The 26,409-nt window shown below is 50.5% G+C and overlaps 1 protein-coding gene across 2 annotated transcripts in view; it reads right to left on the bottom strand.

The window, feature by feature from the left end:
- Nucleotides 1–26,409, bottom strand: part of ESYT3 (extended synaptotagmin 3) — a 48,046-nt gene that overhangs the window by 2,998 nt on the left and 18,639 nt on the right. For both annotated transcript variants that reach the window (XM_031442306.2, XM_031442369.2), the window contains 18 exons: nucleotides 24,695–24,829; nucleotides 21,233–21,309; nucleotides 19,595–19,661; nucleotides 18,906–18,995; nucleotides 18,381–18,436; nucleotides 16,894–17,014; nucleotides 14,739–14,909; nucleotides 13,982–14,064; nucleotides 12,253–12,301; nucleotides 11,947–12,036; nucleotides 11,495–11,557; nucleotides 11,330–11,392; nucleotides 10,672–10,740; nucleotides 10,049–10,135; nucleotides 9,167–9,316; nucleotides 6,961–7,457; nucleotides 6,164–6,262; nucleotides 5,517–5,648 (listed from right to left, as the gene is read on the bottom strand). In XM_031442306.2, coding sequence (XP_031298166.1) covers nucleotides 5,517–5,648; nucleotides 6,164–6,262; nucleotides 6,961–7,457; nucleotides 9,167–9,316; nucleotides 10,049–10,135; nucleotides 10,672–10,740; nucleotides 11,330–11,392; nucleotides 11,495–11,557; nucleotides 11,947–12,036; nucleotides 12,253–12,301; nucleotides 13,982–14,064; nucleotides 14,739–14,909; nucleotides 16,894–17,014; nucleotides 18,381–18,436; nucleotides 18,906–18,995; nucleotides 19,595–19,661; nucleotides 21,233–21,309; nucleotides 24,695–24,829 — 2,099 coding nt within the window. The remainder of the gene's footprint in view (nucleotides 1–5,516; nucleotides 5,649–6,163; nucleotides 6,263–6,960; nucleotides 7,458–9,166; nucleotides 9,317–10,048; nucleotides 10,136–10,671; nucleotides 10,741–11,329; nucleotides 11,393–11,494; nucleotides 11,558–11,946; nucleotides 12,037–12,252; nucleotides 12,302–13,981; nucleotides 14,065–14,738; nucleotides 14,910–16,893; nucleotides 17,015–18,380; nucleotides 18,437–18,905; nucleotides 18,996–19,594; nucleotides 19,662–21,232; nucleotides 21,310–24,694; nucleotides 24,830–26,409) is intronic.

Here is a 26,409-nt window from a genome sequence, read left to right as displayed (position 1 = left end):
TTTTGTTGAAAATCTAAAGTGTTTCATCCATTTTCCTACCTTTAAAGCAGAAGACAGAGACTATTGAGAGGAGCATCTAGAACAGCACCGACTCAGCAGACACTCAGGGCATCCCTGCTGCAGACAGTCCCTGTCCTGTGTTGTTCACAAACCCTGCAAGTGTCAAGAGGCCACTGCCTCTCTGAGAGGTCCCTTGGACTGCTGTGCTTTGGGGTTCACACCTTTCCTTCTCTGACTCTACCCTGATTGTCACTCTTTCAGCTGCCCCTTCTGTCTCTGAACTGTGCCTGCTTCAAAGGACCACCTCAACCCCTTTCTAAGTTGTTTTTTTCTGACCAGATAAGGGCTAGGATGCTGAATAGTTAGGTTGGCTGGAATTGCATGGAAATAGTGGCCTCATCCCACTTCTGCTTGTGGAATAAAGCAGAGGAATCTTACTGTACAGGCTTTATCATGTACTCACAGGAAGCCTCTGGACTCCTTATTACTATTTTTTAAAGTCTTTTAATTTTGTTAGTTGAAATATAAGTGACTTAGCATTATATTAGTTCCATGTGTACAATAATGATGCGATATTTGTGTATCCTGTGAAATGATCTCCACAATGAGTCCAGTTAACATCTATTACCATACATAGTTACAAAATTTTTTTTGTGTGACAAGAATTTTCAAAATCTACTCTCCTACTACTTTCAAATGTGTAATACAGTATCAACTATGGTCACCATGCTGTATGTTATATTCCCATGAATTACTCATTTTATAACTGGAAATTTGCACCTGTTGATCCAAGTCACCTATTTCACACACACCCTACTCCCACCTCTGGCAACCACCAGTCTGTTCTCTTTATCCACAAGCTTGTGTTTTTTTGTTTGGTTGGTTTTTAGTATTTTTAGATTCCACATATAAGTGAGATCATAAGTAATTATTTTTTTCTACCTAACTTATTTTGCTTAGCATAATGCCCTCAAAGTCTATCCAAGTTGTTGCAAATAGGAAGATTTCATTCTTTTTCATGGCTGACTAATATTCTATGGTATATATGTACTTTTTTTTTAACCCATTCCTTCATGGATGGACATTTAGGTTGTTTCCATGTCTTAGCTATCATAAATAATGCCACAGTGAACATGGGGATGCATTTATCTTTTTGAAATAGTATTATATTTTGATAAACACCCACAGTAGAATTGCTGCATGGTATGGTAGTTCTATTTTTAATTTTTTGAGGAAACGCCATACTGTTTTCCATAGAGGCTGCACCAATTTACACTCCCACCAACAGTGCAGAAGGATTCTCTTTTCTCCACATCCTCGCCAACACTTATTTGTTGTCTTTTTGACAATAATCTTTCTAGTAGGTGTGAGGTGATATCTCATTGTGGTTTTGATTTGCATTTCTCTGATGGTTAATGACGTTGAGCATCTTTTCATGTACCTGTTGACCATCTGTATGTCTTCTTTAAAAAAAAATGTCCATTCAGATCCTCTGCCCATTTTTTAATCAAATTGTTTGATTTTTGCTGACTTGAGTGAGTTCTTTATAGGTTTTAGTTATTAACCACTCATCAGATACATGATTTGCATTTTCTTCCATTCAGTAGGTTGCCTTTTCATTTTGCTTTTGGTTTGCTTTTGGTTTCCTTTGCTGTGCAGAAGCCTTTTACTTTAATTTAGTCCCACTTGTTTATTTTTGGTTTAGTTGCCTTTGCTTTAGGTGTCACATCTGGAGTCAAGACTGATGTCACGGTGCTTAACTTACCTATGTTTTCTTAGAAGAGTTTTATGGTTTTAGCTCTTACTGGTATATCTTTCTATTTGTGTCTTCTTCAATTTCTTTTATCAGTCTTTAGTCCATTTTGAGTTAGTTTTTGTGTATGGTATAAGATAGTGGTTGAGTCTCACTCTTTTGCAGGTGGCTGTCCAGTTTTCCCAACACCATTTATTGAAGAGACTGTCTTTTCCCCCATTATACATTCTAGGCTCCTTTGCTGTAAATTAATCTGACACACATGCATGAATTTATTTCTGTATCTTTACAAATACACCCCCCATTGATCTGTATCTGGTTTTTTGGGGGGAGGGTAGCTAATTAGGTTTTTTTTTTTTTTTTTAATGGAGGTAGTAGGGATTGAATCCAGGACCTTGTGCATGTTAGGAATACACTCTACCACTGAGCTGTACCCACCCTCCACCCCCATCTGTTTCTGTTTTTATGCCAGTACATGCTGGGTTTTTTTTTTTTTTCTTATAGTTTTATAATAGAGTTTGAAATTAGGGAGCATGATGCCTCTGGTTTTGTTCATCTTTCTCATGATTGCTTTGGTTCTTCTGTGGTTCTATACAAATTTTAGGATTGTTTTATTTCTGTGAAAAATGCCATTGGAATTTTGATTGCATTCAATCTGTAGATTGCTTTGGGTAGTATGGACATTTTAACATGATTAATTCTTCCAGTTCATGAGCGTGGTATATTTTTCCATTTGTGTCTTCAATTTCTTTTATCAGTGTCTTGTAATGTTTTCAGGTACAGGTCTTTTACCTCCTTAGATTTATTCCTAGATCTTTTATTCTTTTTGATGCAATTGTAAATGAGATTATTTTCTTAATTTCTCTTTATGATAGTTTGTTGTTAGCATATAGAAATGCAGTGGATTTCTGTATATTAGTTTTGTACCCTGCAATTTTACTGAATTCATTATTAGTTCTAATAGTTTTTTGGTGGCATATTTAGGATTCTCTATATAAAGCATCATCTTCAAATAGTGAGTTTTACTTCTTCTTTTGGATTCTTATTTCTTTAATTTTCTTTTTAGCCTCTTTCCATTGTGATCTTTATTTACTTTATTTACTGTTAACTTTGGACTTTGCTCTACTTTTTCTAGTTCCATGAAGTGTTAAGTTAGGTTTTTTATTTGAGATTATTTTGTTTTGCTTATTGATGTACATGTTTATTGCTATGAACTTCCTTCTTAGAACTGCTTTTGCTGCATCCCATAATTTTTGATATGTTACATTTCCATTTTGTCTCAGGTGTTTTTTTATTTTTTAAGCTTTATTGTATAATTTCTGTACAGTAAACTACACATATTTCAGGTGTACAATTTGATGCATTTTGATAGATGTATCTTTTTGATTTCTTGATAAGATTTCAACTTCTTAAATTTATTAAGACTTGTTTGCGGTAGCCTAACATATGATCTATCCTAGAGAATGCTCTATGTGTACTTGAAAATGTGTGTTCTGTTTTGGGATGGAATGTTCTATACATAGTTGTTATACCAGATGGATTTAATATATCATATACAGCTAGTTTCCTTATTGAATATGTCTGGATGATCTGTCCACTGATGAAAGTAGGGTACTGAAGTCCCCTACTTTGTTGTATTGCTGTCTACATCTCCCTTTAGGTCTATGAATATTTGCTTTATATACTAGGTGCTCTTACGTTGGGTGCATAAAATATTTACAAATATTGTATCCTCTTGTTGGATTGACCCTTTCATCATTATGTAATGCCCTTGTTTGTCTCTTATTACAGCCTTTGTTTTAAAGTCTGTTTTGTCTGATATAAGTATAGTTATATCCTGGCTTTCTTTTGGTTTTCATTTGCATAGAATATCTTTTTCCATTCTTCCACTTTCAGTCTGTGTCTTTAGATCTCAGGTGAGTCTCTGGTGGGCAGCATATACATGGGTCTTGTTTTTTGGAATCCACTTAGTCACTCTGTATCTTTTAATTGGAGAATTTAGTCCATTTACCTTTAAAGTAATTACTGATAGGTATATACTTATTTTATCTTTTATGTACCCACTAAAGGTTTTTGCTTTGTAGTTATAAGTTGTTCTCTAATAACAGTCTATTTTAAGTGATGATAACTTAAGTTTGAATGGATTCTAAAGCTCTACACTTTCATTCTCACCCCACCCCCATATTTTATGTTTTTGATGTCACATTTTACATCTTTTTATCTTATGTATCCCTTAATTACTGTAGTTAGTTTTTTTTTTTTTTACTACTATTGTTTTTTAACCTTCATACCAGCTTTGTAAGTGATTAATCCCATTACCTTTACCATTTACCTCTACCAGTGAGATTTATACTTTTGTATGTTTTCTTGTTATTAAACTAACATCCTTTTTCAGCTTAAATTTCCAGTAGGCTGGTTTAGCGGTGATGAACTCCCTTAATTTTTGCCGGTCTGGAAAACTCTCCCTTCAATTCTGAATGGTAACTGCCCAGTAGAGTATTTTAGGTTGGAAGCTTTTTTCTTTCAGCACTTTGAATATGTAAAGTGCCACTGCATTTTGGCCTGCAAAGTTTCTGCTGATAGTCTTATGGGGGAGGGGGCATTCTCTTATATGGAACTAGTTGTTTTTCTCTTGCTGCTTTTAAGATTCCCTCTTTAACTCTGGATTTTAATTATTTATATGTGGTATGTGTCATGTACCTAACAAGAGGCCTCTGGACTCCTTACTTCTAGGTTTATTTAGGGTGGAGGTTGACAAGTTTTCAGATAACCCAGGCTTATCTTGCTGTTAGAATTTTGAGAGAATTACTAACAGATTAGGTTTGTCACAAAAGTCAACCTCCTATGTTCCCACAGAGCAATTCTGACATCCTTTTACAATTATGTCAGAGTTCTTTTTGAAGGCAAAGTCTTTCACTTGAGAATATATGATGGTGCCTGGCATAAAGTGTTCAGTAAGTATTGAATGAATAAATTCTCTCTCCCTCAATCTAGATATTGAAGAATGCAAAGTGCAGTTCTTGAAGAAACATATTTTTCGATATGGCCCAAAAAGGACTCAGTCTTTTTAAAATGAGTAGTTATGGACCAAGATAAGAGGAAATCAACATTGCTTAGGTATATCTTCCTAGGCTAGCTAGAAATGTTCTCAGGATCCCACAGCAGAAGGGAACAGTGATAAGATTCTGACTTCTATACCTTGTGGTCAACTTGAAATCAAAAATAAGAGTATTTAGGATAAGACTTGCCCCCACAGACCTATCAAAAGCAAGAAACGTGATTAGATTCTGTCTACCAGTTTTGTCCCCAAGGACATGGGTGGACAAACTAGGGGAGGGTATCTTTCACCTGCCACCTACTTTGCTGCAGGAGGGAAGACAGGCCAAAGAGCTTGGAGCTTTGGAGGAAGTTTTAGGTCCTTAAGATCAAGGTATGTTTAGTTTTGATTGAAAGGAAGCCTATTTGACCAGGTTCAAATCCTTTTACTGCCAAAGGGTTTCATTTAAAGAGAAAGGGTATGGAATATTTCATACTCAGGAAAGCTTTAGCCCCTATGGGCAAGAAAAGTGGGTGGCTGTTTTGCTAAACTTCCCTGGCACTCCTTTTCTCCCACTGACGTATAGAAGCTTCATGAAGGCACAGACCATGTTGTCTTGTTCAGCCCCAGCCCTTCCTGGCACCTGGCAGGTGGCCGGGCACACGAGAGGTGCTCGGCAAACAGGGACGGCTGAAGCACTCTACGCAGGCCAGCTGGGCCACTTACGTCTCATCAAACAGGGGCTCCAGGGTCTTCCGCTTCACTGAGGTCTTCTTACGACTTGCCCATCTCCTTTCTGGCAACAAGTAGACACGGACGTAGGGATCAGCTCCACTGCTGGTACAGGGTGTCAGGTTTCTGGTTTGGTTTCAAAGACATTAAAGAAAAAAGGACCCTGGTTGTGAAATACTTAAAATACTCATTTGGAGAAAGCTTTCCTAGCCGTAAAGCTTTAGATGGCCTTGAGGATGAATATGCCCTATAGTCTAGATGACCAAAAAAACAAAAGAATTTACAGGTCAAACAGATGCATGGTTTTGAAAACGTGTGTTTTTATAAAGTTTGGAGTAGAGCCAAGTACTTTCCATCTAAAGGAAGTTGAAGAGTCTCACCGAAGAAAGTGTCCTAGCTCCCCGCCCCACAAGACAGCGTTGCAGTGGGTGGGTCTGAGCAAAGCCCTGGGCTCTGGGGCCCGTCAAAACCATTGAGGACCTGGTTACACAGCATGCAGGCCTTCAAGCCTCATTCCTTCCAAATACATGACTTGTCTACTTTGGGGCTGCCTGCCCCTGCCATTGCTCCAAGTACCCCCACCCGGATTCGTGGTTTCCTGACGCTGCCGGCCACCCGTGCTGGCCCTGGCAGCCCTGTACCTGCAGCCGTTGATGAGCACGCTGAGACAGCGCCGCAGACACACGTAGCGCACCGTGAGCTGAATCTCACCCAGCCTTCGCTGCCTGAGATCCCCGCCTCTGTAAAGAAAGGACTTGTCATTTCTCTGCCATGACAAGTGCTGGCCTCTCCCACCACCCCCACGACAGCAGCATATATATCTGCTTTTGGAACATGGAGCCATGTGAGTTAATAAAATAATCCTTAGTGAGGTTCCTTGTAGTCAGTTCTCTCCAGCATTCGTGTGTGATTATCCTACTTCACAGCAGGAAGAACACGAACCCTGGAGCCAATCTGCCTTTCTACCATAATTTCTTGTGGAACCTTGGGAGAGCTATTCAACCTTTATGGTAATGAGTTCTGTCTTGGAGAATTGTTGTAAAGATCGAATTAAATAACATGATAAGCCCAGAGTAAACACTTAATAACAGCCACTGATTGTATAATTCCACATTCTAAACTTTCCATTATCATCCCAGTATAGCTCTTTAGAATTCAGGATATGTTTCTGCCTGTAAGGAAGGGACCTTAGCAACCAAAGTCCAGCATGTACGTTACAGCTGGTATGTAGCTAGAGCCCCGCCAGACTTTTGGCAGGTACACATGCGCTCTCTTTCTTCCCCATCCTGTGTTCTCTTCCACCATGCTGCCTCTCGTGAAGCCATTTTGTGAAAAATCAGAACTTGCACAGAAAAGTAAGTCCATATCTACTTTTCCATCCAGGGAGGTACTTTTCATGCAGGTGATTTTAGAAAAGATGAAGCAGAGAGGTGCATACTCAATGTTGAGGCTGATATCTGTCAGGTCAAAGCAGGAAGAGGCCAGGGAGTTGAGCGAGGACATGCTGGGAGCCAGCCTCTTGGGCGGCCATGCGAATGGGGAGGCAGGGCATTTCATGGGTCTGGGTGACTTGATGGGCCCTGGAGAGTGGGGGCCTGGGACAGTCAGGAAGATGGTGGCCATACTCTTCTTCTCCCCCACGGGCGCACAGACCCCTCTGGCACTGTCCTTGCCTTTGGGCTCTGGGCCCATCTCTTGAGGCGTGGGCTTCGTGGCAGCAGTGGTGGCACTGGGGGTGGTTGTGGTGCTCTTGGAGGCTTCCTTGGTATCAGAAACAGGGTCTGGGGGACGTGGCAAATCTGCAGGGCTCTCTCCCTGAGGTGGGGCTCTGGGGCCCTGGTTGGCGGCCACCTTCTTAATGAACAGAGGGCCTTTCTTGAGGGCTTCAGGTCCAGTGTATGGGCTTCCCCTCTCTCGTTCTTCCACGTGCAGGAACTGCAAGCAGATGACAGGGTTGTTTATGGGCTGGCCCGCCACTTCTACTTCCTCCTCTGCTCTCACCTTCACCTCTGGGAAATGGTTCCTTCTCCTCTTTTCTGGAAGGAACAATTTTCTCAAAACTCAGTTTCTTCCTGACTGCCCAATCCCATGGATTTTTACCCCCAGACCGTATCTTCCTTAACCTCTCCAGGCCTCTGTCTCCCTCTGACTAGACTGTCAGTCTTTTCCCTTCCTCCTGCCTCACTAGTCTTCATGCAGACTCAGTCCTGGCCGCCTTCTCTCACTATAGTCATAATGGCTGCTGGAGCCCTGCCCATTCTCACTTTTCCTGCACTTTTCCTCTGTTCAGAAGACTTCTAGACCTACACCCCACAGTCTTGCGCTCGCCTTAACCTTCACATGTATCACCAGCTGCCTTCTGGATATGCTCATTTCTGGCTGTCATCTTATTCACCACTGCTTTCCCGAGAATGTGTTTCCTATCCAGTCACAACCCTGTGCTCCTAGCACCAAGGTTTCAAACCTCAGCCATTGTGTTTCTCCTTCCTCTTTTTCCATCAATCATTAAGACACTTTCAAGGAACTTCCATTTGCAGCAATATGGTGGTCAAAATATTCCGAAAAACCTCATGTTAGGAATGCTCGATAAAATGAAACAAATATACTTTTATATGCATAGCCAAATTCACAAGTAAACCACTAGGTTAAAAAAAAAACAACACTAAGCTGAAAAAAAAAGAGAACTGAAAAATAAACGTTAACTTTCTCAGAGTCATTTATCAACCCTGGAATCCAAGAGGTTAGAAGAGGCCTTGGGTCAATGTAGGACCCATGAAGGTGGTGTGTCTTCAGTGAAAAAGTAGTGAAGAATAAATAAACATTCTGCCCACCAGCAAAGACTGATGGTTGGGGGTAAATAAAGTCTTAACTGAGAATAAGAATGGCACCTTACAGACCTGTCTCCTGTGAATTTTCATACTTCTATAACCTGTGGGGTCTTGAAACCCCAAATTAAAAGTGGACCCAGGTTTGTAATGCCCCTGAGGTGCTTGGTTGCAGCCAAAGCAGAACTTCCTTGGAAGTGAACAACCTCAATCCAGTCCATAAAGGAACAGTGAACAGATGTCTGCAACACAAGTTACCAAGTGGATAAATGAGTCACCATGAGAAAGCATCAGATAAAACAGACATCAAAATTTAACTCCCAAGATCTTCAGATAACAGAATTAACAGACATACATTATAAGCATTTTCAAATGATTACAGAAGGAATAGACACACGGAGAATATAATAAAATACAACAAAAAAAAAGACATTTTAGATTTGGAAAGGATAAGGTTAAACATGAAAAACAGCCTTTGAAATAAACACTGAACAGGTTAAACAGCAGATTAGCCATAGCCAAAGAAAGAATGAGCGGTCTGGAAGACAGGTCTGAGATAATTAGAATGTAGCACCAAGAGGTGAAGAGATGGAGAATGTGAAGGTCAGGTCAAGCCATGGAAAGGACGAGAAGGTCCATCATAACAACGAGAGATTAAAGATTGAGAGAGGCAATATTTGAAGAGACAAGAGCTGACAATATTCTGGAATTGATGAAAACCATGAATCACCTCTGAGCTGCTTCCCAGCACAGTGTAGGTACTTAGTGCTGGGACAGTCCACCCCCTGCCTCCCCTGGGGGAAGAGGGGAAAGGTTTACCCGAAGCACCAGCCGCATGGAGATGAGGCTGTCCAGGCCTGAGTGGTCCAGCTGAAAGCGCTGCTCGAGGGTGAGGTCTGCACAGTGAAGAACCTGGCACAGTGGGAACTCCAGCACTCCGAGAGCACATTCTTGGTCATCATCAAGCACCTGGGCAGTGGGCCAGTCATAACACAAGAGGATAACCAAGCCCCACCCTCACCACCGCCACTCTCTGGGCACCAACCAAGTCTGAGCTCACTTCAGTAAGGATATACTGTGCTTCTACTGGCCTCTGGTCCTGTTCTGAAACTGGGAATGGAGTCAGGCCTGGTCCCTGCCTGCAGTCAGAGCAAGAGGGTGACTCTGTAGATAACTGATCTATATGAGGCAAGTCTGTCAAATGCCTGGGGCCATCAGGGCTTTAGGGACCGATGAGCTGTGCTGCTCCCTGATGGGACATCCAGGCAGGGCTCAGGGCCCCCGATACCCCGGTTCTACCGCTCGTTGGTCATGACATCTTGGATGAGTCATCATTTGAGCCTCTGTTTGCTCATGTGTAAAGAAGTTATCTCTTTCACAGATCTTTTGTGAAGGTTAAATATTTTTTAAAGAAGTAAATCATCATTAATGTTCTAGCCAAGTGCCAACTCAGGCCACACTGGGTGCCATGTAACAACCAGAGAGACTCTTGCAGGGAGCACCAAGGGACTTGAGGGTTTGTGCTTCCACAGCCTCTTACTCAATGACCTTGGGCACCAGCCTCATGAAGCTGTGGGCCCTCAGCATCCTTTTCCACACACAAGGGTATGACTTTATAGCCAGGGGAGCCGCTCAAGCTCTCCACCCCTCCTGGCTCAGACACCTCTTAGCTCTGTTCTAAGAGCCCAACTTCAAGCAAACCTTCAGATGCAGCTGTTCAGTCTCCACGTTGTGCACGAAGAAGGAGAACACCTGGCTCCACACAGGGTCCTTGCTGTGGGGACAAGTCTGGGGACAGCAGAAGGAAAGATCACTGAAGGGTCAGGTTGGGCACAGCTGGAAACCAGTGCCCTCTGTCTGCTCTCACTCTGGCTACCTGGTGTCTTTGGGAACCTACTCTGTGTCTGCCCAGGAACAGACCGCTGTGCACTGCAGCTCGTGGGGGGCGCTAGGGCCGGCGGGCCAGCCTCAAAGCAAGGAGAGCTGTGTCAGGAAGTCTCACAGGGGCTGAAATCACACCAGCGTTAGAGCTCACTTCCAGGGGGAGGAGGCCCGCCGGATTTCTGCTGCTGGGGCCATGGAAAGGACACAGGCTTGGAGCCACGCCTGAGCTTGAACCTTAGTTCTGCTGCTTTCTAGCATGTGCCCTTAGGCCAGTCGCTGATCTCCGACTATCAGAGGTTATTTTGAAGACAATATAAAGTACCTAGGATGTGTGCTGGCACTGACTAGGCATTCAGTGCAAGCCAATTCTCTTCTGCTTTTGTCCCTGAAAAGGTGGCCCCCATTTCCTTAGTCCTTGGCTCCATGCCAAGCTGTCTTACCTTGCTCAGGTGTGTCTTCTTGCCTACAGACAGCTTCACATAGGAAGACGGGTCTCTGCTGACTCTATTCTGTGAGGAGGCAAATCCACAGAATGGAGCTGGTACCCTCAGTGCCAGCCTGAGACCCTGCCTCCCAGCCCCCAGGAGCGCCAGTGGGACCTGAGGCCACCCAACTGCTTCCTTTGAGAGAAGGCTCCCCTGGTGCTCCCAGGCCCTGGCTGCCATTCCTGTGGCAGCACCTGGACAGGGCTGACCCTGGGGGTAGCTTCCAAGCTGAGGTCAGAGCTGGGCCTGGCTGAGCACAGACTCTTGTTCCCTAGAGCTGTGGACACCAACAGGGTGGAGTCGTGTTCCAGGTCCCCCTTAGCTGTGTGACCCAGGCATTTAGACTTCTGGGTCCTATTTTCAAATGGCAATAAAAACAGACACACAGTCATGGGACTCAGGCATAACAGGTGTGGGGAGGAGCTGCCAAGCCCAGTGCCCGGCACATGGCAGACTCGGTAAATGGCAGTTCTCATCATCCCTACGCCTTGTGCACAGTGTCGTCCAGAAGACACGGGGCAGTGGTTACTCTGGGGAAAAGGAGCTGTGACTTTCTTTTGAGTTTTCAGCCACACACACACACACACACACACACACACACACACACACGTACCCTGGCAAATCTGGAGAGCTTTTTGGCTTGATACTCGCCATTCAGGTAGTCGAAAGGGTTTCTCTGCAGCACGAGAAGAAAGGGTAAATCAGCAACATGTGGACGTTTGAAAGTGATGGGCCCAAGGCCAGGTGTGTGTGACACTCTGGCCGTGTCACCACTCACCGGCAGGTTGCAGGCACTCTCCAAGAAGACCACGAGGATGGCAGTGGAAAGGCTCCCGTGGCCCTACAAGCAGACACAGACTCTCACGAGGTGCCCCCGGCAGCAGGTGATGCAGGCTGGCTTTGGAGAAGCCTTGCACTCCAAACTGGCCACACTGTCCCTCACGACCTAGCTCTTTGCTGAAGCTGAAAATGCAACTACAGCATGACAGATTCAAGTCAAGATCTGTAGGCTTGCCTGTGAACTGGGCTGGCAGCTTTTAGGGATTCCACCCGCCCTGTGTGCCCACGCTCTCCAGAGGGTGGGGCTGGCCAGAGGGCTCTGGGCAAGGTCTGGGGGCTTCATCTCCCTCCCTCCCCCTGCCCCCATGCGCACAGCTCACAGAGGGCCCAGTCCTGCCACAAGTACCCCCTCCGCCTTTCTGCCAGGGAGCCCTAGCACCCCACGCTCACCTCAGTCAGAGCATCCGGGTCTGCGATCAGGGAGAGCCACTCGAGCTGCAGGTGCAGCCGCCCGCTGGTTGTGTCGTTCAGGGGAAACCACTGCGGGGAGGGGATGGGGGAGCTTGGGAAAAGGGCCAGAGACGCTGCTGACTCTCCAGGCAGCTCGGTCTGGGACCCAGTAGGGCCCTAAGAGAGGCTTCAGGAAGGAGGTGAACCAGCCCAGATGGTGCAGAGGGACCAGGAGGGCAGAAGTGCTACACTTTGGGGTGGAAACAGCGCCGCACACAGGGAGGGAGTTGCGGGCACCAATCCTACCTCATCCACCACTCTGTTGGTCATGACGTCCCCAAGGCAGATCTGCAGGCTGGAAGACACGGGGAGGGGGAGGTCAGCTCGGCTCAGAGGTGGCAGAAGCCGAGGGCATGGAGCCCACTCTGGGATCTGTTTTCAAATATCTGAGGGGGGCCTCCTGACAGGACCTTATTCATCCCAAGGAATGAATGGGAGACTGCTCTGAGCTCAGAGGAAGGACTGTCTAACCATAGGCTGCTCCCATCAGGTGTGCCACCCAGGGGGCAGGCAGCTCTGATCTCCAGAGGGGAATAAACAGACGCTGCTGGAAACACTGGCTCTGGATTCCTCAGGGACGCTGCTACTGGCATTTTGGCTCGGATGATCCTTCATTGTGCAAAACTGCCCATGCGTTGCAGGAATTTAGCTTCCCAGTCCTGTGCCCTCTAAATGCCAGTGGCACCACCTCCTGCGGTCACTGTAACAACTCCAAATGCCCCTCCATTTCCAAAACTGCCCCAGATGCCCTCCAGGGAATAAGTCTAGTTGGCATATATGTGAGAGGCAGTAACACCCTCGTTCACAGCATGTCTCCCACCTACCCCGACCTAAGCCCAACTGGAAGGTCCTGACAGCCAGAAGGGAGGTTAACTCTGTGTGACTGTTAGAAATGTGCTTGAGCTTAAAACACACTTGAAATCAGTTATGTAAAACATGAACCACAAGACACTTCTAATCTGCAACACTACACAAACCACAACTACTTCCATTTGGATGGAAAATTTTAAATGATAAGTAACATCTGGTGGTAAGTTATTTTTTGGGCTGTCAGATTGTGCCCCTCCCATTTTGTTACTACTTTTAAAAATCACATGTTCATGGAAACAAGCTGCACAATTTAGGAATGTGAAGATTTGGGTAAAACTCTTTTCTGCTGCCTATTAATCCCAGCCTCTGAGACGACTCGCGCGCAGTCTGCTGTCGCTTCCACGTGAACACAGGCCAACACGTATATGACCGCCCTCCCTGGAAAGATGAATCAACTGTTCAGGTCAGCCCAACCGCTTCCCCCATTTGCCTAGACAAATAACGAATGTCCTCAAGGTCAACTTACATAGATCCTACTCATCATTTTTAAAAGCTACAGGGTATCTGGTGGTTTGGCAATGACAAATTTATTCAAACATTCGACCAATGTCCTCTGAGCTGCACACATGTTATTTCCAGCTGCTTCTTTTGCCAAAGGCAAGTCTGCACTCAACATTTCAGGTATAACGCTTTTATTTTACAGGAGATTCCTGGAGGTGGGACGGCAGGATCAAAACCCATGTACATTTGGAGTTCTGATAGCCAGCCCCAACCCCAGTTATTTCCTGTACACTCCATGGCCCTGAGGTCTGTGTTCCGCCCCTGAGTGAGCAGACAGGGTGCCTTGGCCCCAGGGCCTGGTGCCCATGCCAGCCCTGCCCCTGCCCACTGCTCCCAAAGGGGACTCTGGGCATGTAATGAGCAGCACACAAAGCTGAGCCCATGGTACACAGACCCTGGGGTCCTCTCTGTACCCCCAGGGCCGAGCCCAGGGCTGGGCACTCGGGAGACATCTGGGGAGGAGGGGTGTGGCAACAATGCAGAATGATGGGGCCAGTTGCCTGGCACAGTCACCTCAGCAGAGTAACCAGTGAGGTCGCAGGTCCCTGAGGGGTGGGAGCAGGGGTACCTGTGCCCCCAGGCCCAGCTCGGCCCTCCTCCTCACCTGCCCAAGAAGTCATCCCTGTCAGGATCCTCGTCGTATAGGTCCACCTCCAGGTCCTGCCCAGGGACCTCATACACTATGAACTGGAAGGAAAGAGAGGCGACTTGACCTGCAGGCCACAAGGTCTGGTGAAGCCAACCTCAGGCATGACCCCCACGGAGCCAAGTTCAGCTCTGCCACCTGGCAGCTCGGAGCCCCGGGCAGGTTCCTGCCCTTCTCGGTGCCTGGAGGACCCCGCCTGTAAGAAGGGAGTGATGCCTTCTCCTCTGGGAAGAGGAGGATGAGGGGCCGCTTGTGGCAGCCTGGGGCAGAGGCTGCTCGGGACGGTGGCTGCCCTGTGCTCTGCCCCGTGCTTGCAGCTTCCAGAGGACTCAGCAGGTGGGGCCTCCCCCTTGTACGGCAGGTAGGGATGGTGACTGAACTTCAGGAAGAACTTCAGCCTCCCAGTGTCTGGCTCTGGCAGGGGAGACTGACAGGACAGACAGAACTGCCCCTGAGGTTCTTTGATTTGATTTGAACACTTCCAACAAAGTTGAGTCTGTCTATAAGCCGGCCCTCCAGCAGACACCCGCCTCTGGGGCCTGGTGGACATGGGAGATAGGAGTTACACAGACCCATCTGTCTGCAGGGCCCACGCATCTGGCCTGGCATTGCCCCTCAGCATGTGAGGATCAGGAAGGTGAGACCCTCCCTCGTTTGGCCAGCACGACCCAGAATGAAGCCCCAAGTGCATCGAGAGCAGCCAGGAGAGCCTCACCTCAAACACCTCATTCCAGGTGGGGTTCAGGTTCTTGTAGATGGTCCTGCTCCGGAAATGCTGCAGGCCGATGCTCACCTTGGCGTAGGGGTCTGACTTGCCCCGGATCCCTAGGAAGCTGTCCTTCTGGGCCAGCTTCTCCGCCTCCAGCAAGTGGACTCTGATAACCCCCTGGAAAATGCCCCAGCCCGGGGCTCAGAGCTGTCTCAGGGCCCTCAAGGCCCCCAACATCAGAGCTAAAGCCACCAGCTATCACCCCAGCCCCGTCTCACCCTCTCCAAGTCTGGATTGGGACACAGAAGCCAGAGATGGCAGCCTCCCGGCCAAGGCCATGCAGCAGGTGATGGCAGGGCCTGGGGCTCTGTCCACCGCGTCAGGATGCCAGCCCGAGTTCCCAGCCTCCTGACCCTCCCTGCCTCCGACCTGCTGCGTGCATGGCCTATTCAACTGCAGCCATTTCCTCCTCCTGTGCCAACCACCAAGCTACCCAAGCAGGTTCCCTCCTGTGTTCCAGCCCCATCTCCATCCTGCACGTAGACCCAGGTCCAGTATCATTTCTGCCCAGTGCCCGGTGTCCACACCCCTATAGGCACTGCGTGCTATTGGCGGTGGGTCCCTGTGCTCATAAAAGGCCCCACACTGACTCCCCCGCTCCCGCCACCCTGGCTATGTCATACAGCAGAACAGAGCTCAGGAATTAGGAAAAACACAGTTCAAGGGGCCAGTAGGCCTCCTGCCTAGAACTATTTCTTTTAAATATCAGTAAATACATATGCACTTGCCCTTTGACCCAGCAATCCCCTCTCAAAATCTATCCTAAAGGCATATTGGCAAAAATATAAAGAGACACGTACAAGGCTCTTCAAGACAGCACTATCTGAAATAGCAAAGGACTAGACATAACTCAACCGTCCATCAGTGGAGAACTAGTTACATAAATGCGGTACATTCACGTGGCGGAGTACCGCGTCCTACAGTGTCACGGAGTGGCCGTCATGACACACAAATGATAAAAGCAAGGTGAGGAGAGCTGTCGCGTGCTGCCACCCATCCAAGACGGGGGCCTGCCAGTGTAATCAGGTGTGGACACACAAGCACATACATGTACCTGCTCGTATTAGAAAACACGTAATGAAAAATACTGGGAGGACAAACCACTACTCATGGGGGAAGCGGGGACTCAGGTGGAGGGAACGGGGAAGCCAGACTCCTTAAAGTACAACCTGCTTGTCGTATTGGACGTTAGAAGCGTGAAGATATTTCACATGATTATAAAAAGAAGTCAAGGTAAAAATTAAACCCTAGAAACAGAAAATGGAAGGAAACAAATCCATGTAAATATTCACGGCCTCTTGTCACAAACAGAGAGGAACTATTCCAAGTGAATTTAAATCCTAGCAACTTGACAGCACGTCTCTAGTGGACATGCCCTCAGGACAGAAGGCCTGCGGTAGCTGCGGTGTAGGTGAGGTGCTGGACTGTTATTCTGAGATCGCTAAATGCATGGTGTGGGAAATGGCCCACGCGTGGCTGTGAGAAGGCTGGCCTGAGCCTCACCCCATGGCCTTTGTGGGCTGATGCCTCACACCTGGCACTGATGGTAAAAAGGAAAAAAAGGCACGTTCCTCTCTCCTGAGGCCGACTCCCAGCCTGAAGGGCTCAGGCCCATCGGCATGGCACCTTCTGCAGGGAGGCCACATGGCTGTCCTCAGGGGTCTCCTGAGCTGGGCCCAGGATGGGCAGGGGCTGGGGGCACTGAGCACCCAAGGAAGCCCCATGTCCTGGCTCCCCCGAACCTCCTCCTTCCCAGCAGACACAAGGGTTCTTTCTACCACTGAAGAATGGAGCGGGAGCCTCCTGTCCCCAAAGGGAGGATGGGGAGCTCCTGGAGTTTCCTGGGGGCGAGGGTGACTGCCCACAGGAAGTAGGGGACCAAGATCCAGGAAGGAATGGCCCCTGGGCTTTTGTCCCTCCCAAGATGGGTGACTTTGGGCAAGTCATTCAACGTTCCTGAGACTCAATCTTAGCCCCATAGAACGGGGTACCAGGCCCCCCACAGGGCAGAAATAAGCATCACCATCTGAGGAGGCAAAGCCCCCGCCCATCTGTCCCTCAGCTCCAGGCCCAGCGCTCGGCAGCCAGCGCGGGCACTCACGCAAGGCAGAGGGAAGCGCAGGTTGGCCACGTCCAGCCCCTTCTTCACAGGCACAGTCACGCGGTTGGGCAGCACCAGGTGGGCGGCGATGAGGTCCTCCAGCAAGCTGTCTGTCACCTCGCTGGGGACAGTGGGCACAACCAGCTATGGAGGGTGGCACCACCTCCCCCAGGCCACCTGCCCCTCCACCCATCCCCACAGCTGGAACCAGCTTGGTGGGGTGGGCCCTTCCTGGGAGAGAGCGGCCCTGACCCCAGCCTGCCTGGATGAGGGGTCAGGGGCAGGATGTGGGTATACACAATGACTGCCCCGAGCCCCCACCCCACCCCAGTCCCGCTCTGTTCTCTGAGGCATCACAGAGTGGTAGCTCAGAGTGAGGACTGGGGCCTGTGTTAGAAGCTTGGCTCCACCAACCATAAGCTGTGTGACCCTGGAAAGTCCCTAACCTCTCTGGACCTCAATTTCCACATCTCTACAGTGGGGATAATTATGCCTTCCTCCTGGGGTTGTTATGAGGATGAGTTAATATCCGTAAAGTGCTGGGAACAGTGCCTAGTGCACAGTAAATGCGGGGCACGTGTTCTCTACCGCAGCCCTTCCATTCTGTACAGCCCGACTCCATCTCCTCAGTATAGGGAGATGGGCAGGGCCTAGAACAGGGCTGGCACACAGTAGGTGCTCAGGAAATAGCTTCTGAAAGGAAGAATGGGTTCTCTGCATCTAGGTGGCAGAGCTCAGTGGGAATGTTCCCAGAGAGTCAGCGAGTGGTCCTCCCTGAAGGTATGGCAGCTGCTGGGCCTGGCGAGCCAACCAGTGGGCACCCTGGTCTGTCCCACTGTCCCTCCGTCCTGGGAGGTGGTCCACATGGGACTGGAGCCCTGAGCACAGCAGCACCCTGGCCCCAGGAAGATGAGGTGCCCAGATCAGCTCTGCCTCACTGGCCTCTGCTGTGACAGCTGCCACCTCCCACACCTGTGTCTGTGACGTGGTCACCATGGGTGGGGAGCCTCGTGGGCTTCTCACACACACGGGCTGGGGAGGGAATGGATGAGAGCAGAAAGAGGACATGTGGGTGTGTCCACATCCACCGTGCCAGCAGCACCACACGCACCTCAGTGTTCTCCCAGGGACCTTAATACAGAGGAATCTGGCTCCCCTTTTACTTAGAAAGAGCCCAGAGAGGTGAAGTAACTTGTCCAAAGGCATACAGCTGCCAAGGGCCAGGGCCAGGAGCCTGGTTCAGTTCCAGAGCGCGTGCTCGCCTCTCATGAGTCCATGTGGCCTTCTCTAGGACATCTCACCCGATGGTGTGCGCTCCACACACATCAACACTTTCCCCCTGGAAGGGGCAGGTGCCCACCCCTCTCCCTGTGCACAGAGCGGCGGGGAGGGCACAGCCATGATGCAGCTCTCAGCACTGACTGCCCAGCCCTGAGGGCCCCGCCTCCCCACCTCGGGTCTGCCTGGCAGTTCGCACAGGCACTTACTTAATTACTGGCGCATCCAGCAGGTTGGTCAAGCCGGTCCAGTTGATCTGCAGGTGCTGCAGAGGCAGAGGGAGGCAGTCAGGTAGGAAGGGGCCAGAAGCCCAGGCTGAGAAGCCTCTGCCAAGTGCCTCACACCCACCCCCACGGAGAATTCAGCCTGCTGGGGGCCAGGGCGCCCTCTATCAGGGGTCAGGCAGGTGAGGGCACCGCCCAGTCCTGCTCAGGACTGGGGCTGTCAGGTGGGCTGCTCCCTGCTGGGACCACAGGAGTGGCCACCAGCTGTCTTGGGCCCGAGAGCTCTGGGTGACAGCCTCCTCTCCACCTCCAACAGCTGTGTGACCTCAGCCGGCCACCTCTCTGGGCTGAGCAGAGTCCAGCCCTCAGGCACCTTAAGGAGCACATGAGATAAGGGGTCTGGGGGGTCTTTGGCAGCACCTGTTCTGGGGCTCAAGCTCAGTGACAGGGCTCAGTGGGCAAGCACTGACTCCCAGGGAGCAACAGGCCTGCCTCATCCCTGGGACTCACCGGCTTTTGCAGGAAGAACATGGTCACAGCTCCCACGAAGGGCTTGTCCACCAGGAGGGGCTCCAGGATGACCCGCAGTGTGCCCTGCAGCTGGATGGCACAGGAGGCAACTGGATGGCACAGGACCTCAGCCTCCCTGCCTCCCGCACCTGCTGTGCTCAGCTAGGCCGCTGCTGGCTCATTCATGCCTAGGCCACCCCCAAGGGTCAGGGCCACCTGCTGCCACAGCAGGGACCACACATGGGGAAGAGAGGCCTGCACTCAGCTGCCACCACTCTGCCAGCTGCCATGGGCCATGAGCTGGCCCCCGCTGCCCTCTCCTACAGCCGGGCCCCAGGGGTGCTTTCCAGCTCCTCCTCAGCTACTCCACTCCTGCTGTAAGGTGGCTCCATCTCCTCCACCCGCCTCAGTTTCTCAGCACCCATTCTGCATTGCTCCAGAAAGAGGGCCTCTCACTTCCCAGGGCAGCTGAGGCCTCTCTGGAAGGGACCTGGCAAACAGAGGCAGGCGTGGGCAGGCGTGGGGCTGTCCTGAGCAGTGGGATGGTGCGACCTCGGGCCAGGAACCCCTGATTGTTGCCTGCCTCTGAGCCTGGTGTCATCACCCCCTTCTGCAGCCTGCTCCAGCAAAACCCCGCTTCTCCTGCCCTGAACACGGCCCCGGAGGCAGTTAAGCTGCGCTCCACCCACCTGGATCCCGTTCACACCAGCCTGTATCTTCTGCAGCTCCACGCTGATCTCACAGTCCCCAATGTAGCTGAAAGTGCGGAGGGAGAAGGAGGGTGGGGAGGAGGACCAGGTCCCCAACTCAGAGAGGTCGGGAGACATGCCCAGGGCAGCCCAGCCCAAGCCTGAGCCCTGTATCACTCAGCTGTGGACTCCCTAACAGCCTTGGCTTTTCTCAGCTCTGAGCAGACATTGCCCCGAGCCCAGACTCCCAGAGGCAGCCCCCCAGGTTCCCGCACCCTTGTGTCCCATGAGCACCCCCACCTCTGTCCACAAGGGCAGTGACTCTGGGCTCCACCTCACCCCACGACCCCCCACAGATGTGAAGGGGGGCTCTAGGTGCACACACCACTGTGCCCCTGCCCCATCTCTGCCCAGGTCTCATTTCCAAGGACACAGAGCAGCCCCGCTGCCTCCATCCAGCCATTCACACGGGCTGTTGCTGGTGGTGCTGAGGTGGGAAAAGCCACACAGGCTCAGGAGCCTGAGTCCAGCTGGAGGCTCCTGCCAAGCAGGGCACAGGGAGCCCAGCATGGGTGCCCTTGAGGGCAGAGGGCAGAGACCCTGTCAAAGGACTGAGGAGAAACTAAGAGGAGGCAGAGGTGCCCATTCCATATCTGAGGACACAGGCGGAGAGGCCAGACACCACAAAAATGCTGGGTGTCCCCTGGAGGGGCGGGGGGAACCTGGGAGCCCGAGGTTCCCTGAGCTGACTGCGAGGCTGGGCCAGATGACCTTGACACACCCCAACTATTCACACAAGGATCTTGTGGTGGAGCTTTGGGGCTGGCAGTGCCCAACTGGCACCACCATCTCAACACACTTGAGACTGGCTCCCATCTGGGCATGGCCGTTCCCAGAGATGACTCCTGTCTTCCCAGTGTGCTCTCAGTGCCAGCCTCTGAGCTAAGGACAGGAAATACGAGGCACTGGAAAGGAACGGCAACATTCAGAACCTCTGGAGTGGATCCTTGGTCCTTTAAGTACAGTTTGAATCCCACCACCTCTAGGAACACTTCCTGGATTGAATCTTCCTTCTCTCTGACTCAAGCCTATTGCAAACCTCATTCGAAAGAGGTGCCCTTACCCAACCTACTGAACTAGTCACTCATGTGTCTCTGCACCCTTTAGTTTTCCTGCGGTGCCACAGAGCCCAGTTCCCCCGCTGCTCTCTCCCAGCCTGTGCTCAGAGCTCCCTGGGTCGCACAAGTCCCCACATTTTTTCGTCACGCTTACTCCCTTTTGTTGCATCCTCTCTGAGGCAGATGGTCTGACCCTCCAGGTGCCCTGGTCTGTAAAACAGCTCTGCTGCCTGGGTCTTGGTTCCCAGAACCTGCCTGGTGCCTGGGTTACGGGAGAAGCCCGGCCTGGGCTGAGGGCTCTGAAGGCACTGGCTCCCCTGGGAGCGTCCGTTCTCTTGACACTCCTCCCCCTCCCAGCAGGGCCCTTGTGCCCCAGCCTGGGGGGAGGAGGAGGGACGCGTGCTGTGAGGGGCTGTCTCACTCCAAACGGAAGTGTGTATCTGCAACTCCATCTTCAAATCAGCTGTTCTCACAGTGCTCCACGTCCCCCACGCCTGGGCCCACAGGCACAAGGGCTCACCAGATCTGCAGGTCCAGGACCACCTGTCTCCGGTTGCGCTGGTTAGTGTGCGCCTTGACTCCGTTGACCCTGGGGCACTGGAAGAGATGCCAGAGGCCTAGGTCAGCAGGGGTCTTGCGGGCGGGGGGTGGGGGGGGTGGCTGCTCTCCCCACCCAGCGCTGGGCTTCTCCCTGACAGCCAAGGTGACCACTGCACCCCAGGATGAGGCAGAAACTCAGAAATCCACCCTGCAGCCCCCTGCCGGCCCTTGGCACCCCAATACCTCCCGCCCTAGAATGTGGACCTTCTCTCTCTCTCCCCTGCCACAGATATTTACTGAGCACCTACTCCGTGCCAGGCTCAGCCCTGGGGAGAAGGCAAGAAGCAAGGCTTACAGTCCAGCAGAGGAGACAATGTGGGGGTGGGGGCGTGAGAAGCTGCAGCCTGTGCCATGACATTGGGATCTGGGGACTTCAGGAGCACCTCCCAACCCCACTTGGGGTGGGCAGAGGTTACTGAAGACTTCCTTTAGGAGGCCTTTACACAGCAATGGCAGAGGAGTAGGAGTTGGTCCTCTAAGGGGAAGGGAAGAGGGCAGGGTCCTTCGCTGAGAGATGTGACCCTGTGAATAAACACGTCCCACTCCAGGGCCCAACCTCTGGGGCTGAGGGCCAAGCTCCTTGGAAATTTTTCTTGCCCCCTCTGCCCACACTTTTCTCTCCTCCCATCAGGTGGCAATGGAGTGGGGTCTGGTTATTATTTATCAAGAATAAAAAATAATTTCATCTGAATTTGAGTTAGTGATACGTCTACAGCTGAAGGTTAGGGGTGAAGTTCATTGAGGTCTGCAATTTAGTCTGAAATGCAAAAAAAAAAATGACAAGAGGGACAGACGCATGGATATGTGCACAAGCAAACATGGTAAAAGGTTAACAACTGTACAATCCAGATGTTTCACCACAAAATTTTCTCAATTTTTCTGTACATTTGAAATTTTTCATAATCAAATGTTGGAGAAAAAATTCAGTCAACCATAATATCTATTCTCTCCATGGAAAGTGGCATTTACAAATACACTGTCACATGAGAAGGTTAGCAAAGAAGACAGAATTAAAAACGCAGGAAAGAAGTATTGCAGGGATATGTGGAGCAGGTCACTTAAGTTACTATGTCAGTTTTCCTGGAGTTTGTGATGTGAGTGATATGTCAGCTTTTTAAAGTGTGTAAGCTGCTGTGATTTCTTCTCATACGTTCTCATATTTATTTAACATGCATTTTTGTCCTGGTTTCACCTTCTAAATTTGACATTCGTTTTCTTTAAGAGAACCCCCAGAATTGTAGAAGCTTCCGGGCTGTGCGGCACTTGGCTCCACCCTGGTCCCCAGGGCCTCGATGTTAAAGACCCAGAGAAGCCCTGACGAGGAGGAAGGGGCCTATCTCCACCTCCCACGGCTTGGAGCCTGCTCGCCTGCTCCCGGGCCGTGGGCTGGATGGCAGGCACCTGTGGAAGCCCAGCCAGCCTAAGACCCCCATCTGCAGAGACCTGTCCTGGAGAGGGCTGCCCACCTGAAGGCCCCCCCGTGGAGAGGAGGGATAACCACTGTTGGAGCATCTGCTCTGTGCCAGGCAGGGCGGCACTGGCCCGGGGCTCATGGTGAGGTAAGGGGCACCAGGCTGGAATCTGGCCCCCATTGGCCCTCTCAGCCAGGTGCCCTACACAGAGCACCACTCACCCAGCCATGCAGAGTGGCCCTGACGCCGGGCCTGTTAGTCACACTTCACAACCACCCTCAGAAGTGGGTTCTTTCCTCCTACAGATGAGGAAACTGGAGCTCAGAGAGGTTAAGTTACTGGCCCAAGGTCATCACAGCACACAGCAGAGTTGGGCATGGACATGGGAATCAGAGGAAGCTGGATACACTCATGGGTGTGAAGCAGGTGGGTGTGGTGAGTACGCTGGGTCCTGGGAGAGCCCAGGAAGGTCACCTGAGGAGTCCTCTGTGACGTCTTCCAGTGGAGGGGAGGCGGGGAGGAGAGGGTTGGGAGAGCTAAGGGGAGGTGGGAAGAGCCAGGACCTGAAGGGCTTTGAAAGTCAGGATGAGGAGTCAGGTATTTCTCCAGCAGGGCTGGGGCACCCAGTCAATCTGCAGCTCCCACATCAATTTCCCCTGACAGGGTGATCATTGTCCCTTAGGATCAGCCACCTCTAGGCCTGCTTCTGCTGCCGGCCCGGGACCGCTCTCCAGCAGCACATTATCCCACAGGCAACACCACCAGACAAGCGGCCTGGCAGAGCGGGCTGTGTGCTAAACACAGCAGTCTGCAGGCTTCCTGACTCTTCGTCTGCTGAATTCTTCAAATGCCAACTCAGGTATCACCCCTCCCGGAAGCCTTCCCTGACTGCCACAGCCCCCACGCCCCTCCGCTCCCCAATTCAAGCATTCCTCCGCTGGCGTGCCTACACTGCCACGTTGCCGTCCGTCATCCACCAGTTTATATGTCTGCCTCCACAACAGGACAGGGATCTTCCTGAAGGCAGGGGCATAGCCACACCCATCTCTGCAAGGAGCCTCGCACACAGCCGCACTCCCTAAGTCACACGTGAATGAAACAGTGAAAGAACAAATGAACCCACAGATACTGGGATGAGCCAGTCCTAGCAGAGTCTGAGTGGCATCAACCAGAACCTCCAGGGCTTAGACAAGCCTAATCTGCCCCCACTCAGGAGCGGGGGTGGGGCTAGCAGGGCAGAGCTGGGCGCATGCCCCGGGGCTAGAAAACAGCTCTCCGCAGGCTGGCCTGCCTTCCCACACCTGCTTGTTCTGCAGCAAACCAGATGCCAACGCCTCTGATGCACAGGGTGATGGACATCCCAGCGGCTCTGCCTGGGGGATGCATTTTCTGATGATCAAAATAAGACTGACATCAGTGGGGCACTTTGGGGCAGGAAGAGTGGGACAAGACAACGGAATCATGCAGTCAGCCTAGAATAGGGAAATGATGTTCAACACACAAGCTTCTTTCATCCTGGGTCCCCTAGGGCCTTCACAGAACGGGCATGGGCTTGTAACACGGATTGCACGCACCAGTCAATCAGTAGAGAATTACACTGCTTTGAGGCACTGACTATCCCACTTCACGAAGGTGAGTTCTCCCCAGCGGATGCCAAGGTTAGCAAGCTTGTACATCTTTATGTCTGGCTGGCTCCCACCGCATGGCATGTTTTCAAAATTTTGCTTCAGAATTATTTCCCATCTCTCCTTTTCGTTCTTTCTGAGCCAGGTTTCCTTAGAACCTGCAGAGATGGTGATGCTAAGACTAGGGGGGTGGGGGGTGTGTCGGGGGTTATCCTGAGACCAAGAGGCTGGGAAGTGCAGGTGGGGGCCGGGCCTCCTGGGAGGTCCAGTCAGGCGAGTGACCTGGGGCAGGGGCGGGAAGAGCCTGCACAGCAGGTCCAGCTGCCCTTCCCGAGAGAGACCGACCTTCTGTCCAAAGTAGAGCTTGGTAAAGGTGAAGGTCCGCAGGTGCACGCTCTTCTCCCGGATCTTGGGCTCGAGTTTCTCCCGGAACTTGTTTTCCATGATCATGCTTAGGTAGGGCCAGGTCTGGGAGATGATCTGTGAGGACAGGAAGAAGCGCTTGGTGGTCAGGTCCCCAGACCTACAGCTGCGCAGGGGTGGGGGCCCAAGGCCCTTAGGCCACAGCATCCATCTGCCTGCCTGCCCCCCATCTACCCACCTATCTGTCCATCTGTCCATCAAACATCAGATAACTACAGCCGTGGTTCTCACACTTGCAGTGGAACCTCAAGATTTGGTGCCATTTTGCAATGCACCATGAAAGAGTCATTCACTAAACTTTATGTGGTGAAGCCCTTTAATTCTGTGCTAAAACATAAGCAAGGACCTACTGAATAGCACAGGGAACTATATTCAATTTCTTGTAATAACATATAATGGAAAAGAATATGAAAAGGAAAAAGCAGATATATACATGTATAACTGAATCACTTTGCTGTACACCTGAAACTAATATTGTAAATCCACTATACATAAATAACAAATTTTTTAAAAAATAAAAAAAATTGTTTTAAATTTTAAATTAAAATAAAACAACATAAGCTGTCTGAATCTACACTGCGGTGTAAACAAGCAGCAGCAGGCGCTAGAGGTTTAAGGAAAAAAAACACAGAAGAGAAACTTATATTGTTTCCTGTGGATGTAATTTTTTTCTAGCAATCAGAAAAGGCTGCCTGTAGCTGATTCCTGCAGCAGAACGACTCATGGCGCTGAGAACCCAGTGTGGGACCTGGGGAGAGGGAGGGTGGAGGAGAGATGGGACAGGGCGGCAGGAGGCAGTGATCAGAAGGGGTACGGATGGGGGTGGCGGGGGAGCAGCTGATGTGATTTGTTTGGGGCAAAGGCTCCTCCCTCTTCCTCCTCTGGGATTTGGGCCTTAGTTTAAAACCCTAATCAGAGGAGCCTGAAGGTGGTGAGGTTTCAGGACTTAATGCCCCCATCTCTCTCAGGAGCCTTCCTCGGGTCCCATCTTCCTGTCATTTACCGAGCACTTCTTCAGTTTGAAGCTCCCTTGGGACATACTTGGTACCCTAGTGTGCATCCGTCTACACAATTATTTCCCCATCCAGGCCCTGAGCTGAGGATGGGAGCCTCATCCCAACTGTCATCTACTTCCAACACCTTGTATTGTTGGGCCAGAAAGATGCAGTGCACTCGGGGGCCTAGGAACAGCTGACACACAGGCAGCAAGAACACATTTTGGGGGCACAGTACAAGGTTCATCCTGGAGGCCCTTGGCTCTGCCTTAATCCACGGAAACCTAGTCATTCCTCCTAAAGCAGCAAGCTACTTCCTACAAATTTAACCCAGGGGCTGGGAACAGTTTTTTATCCACTTGGCAATGACATTTCTGGTAACATGAGAATAACCACCTTAGATAAAAACATCAGGCAGTCCTTTCTATACCTAACTTAAGTCATTCCTGATATGAGCTAAGCCTCTATCCAGAACACAGGCAAGCTTTGTAACTAGAAAAAATCCTGTGTCAGGAGCCTTCCCATTTAGGGACAAGTTTGGGTAGATCAGGTAGGGGCCAGATTCTGTTTCCTCATCAGTCAGGGAGGGCAGACCTGGAGTCACAGAGCCCGGTCCGCCCGGGGCATCCGGCAGCGCAGCCC

This window comes from Camelus dromedarius, chromosome 2, assembly GCF_036321535.1.
Source record: "Camelus dromedarius isolate mCamDro1 chromosome 2, mCamDro1.pat, whole genome shotgun sequence".
NCBI classification, from domain to species: domain Eukaryota; kingdom Metazoa; phylum Chordata; class Mammalia; order Artiodactyla; family Camelidae; genus Camelus; species Camelus dromedarius.
This window is presented reverse-complemented; position numbering and strand designations above follow the sequence as displayed.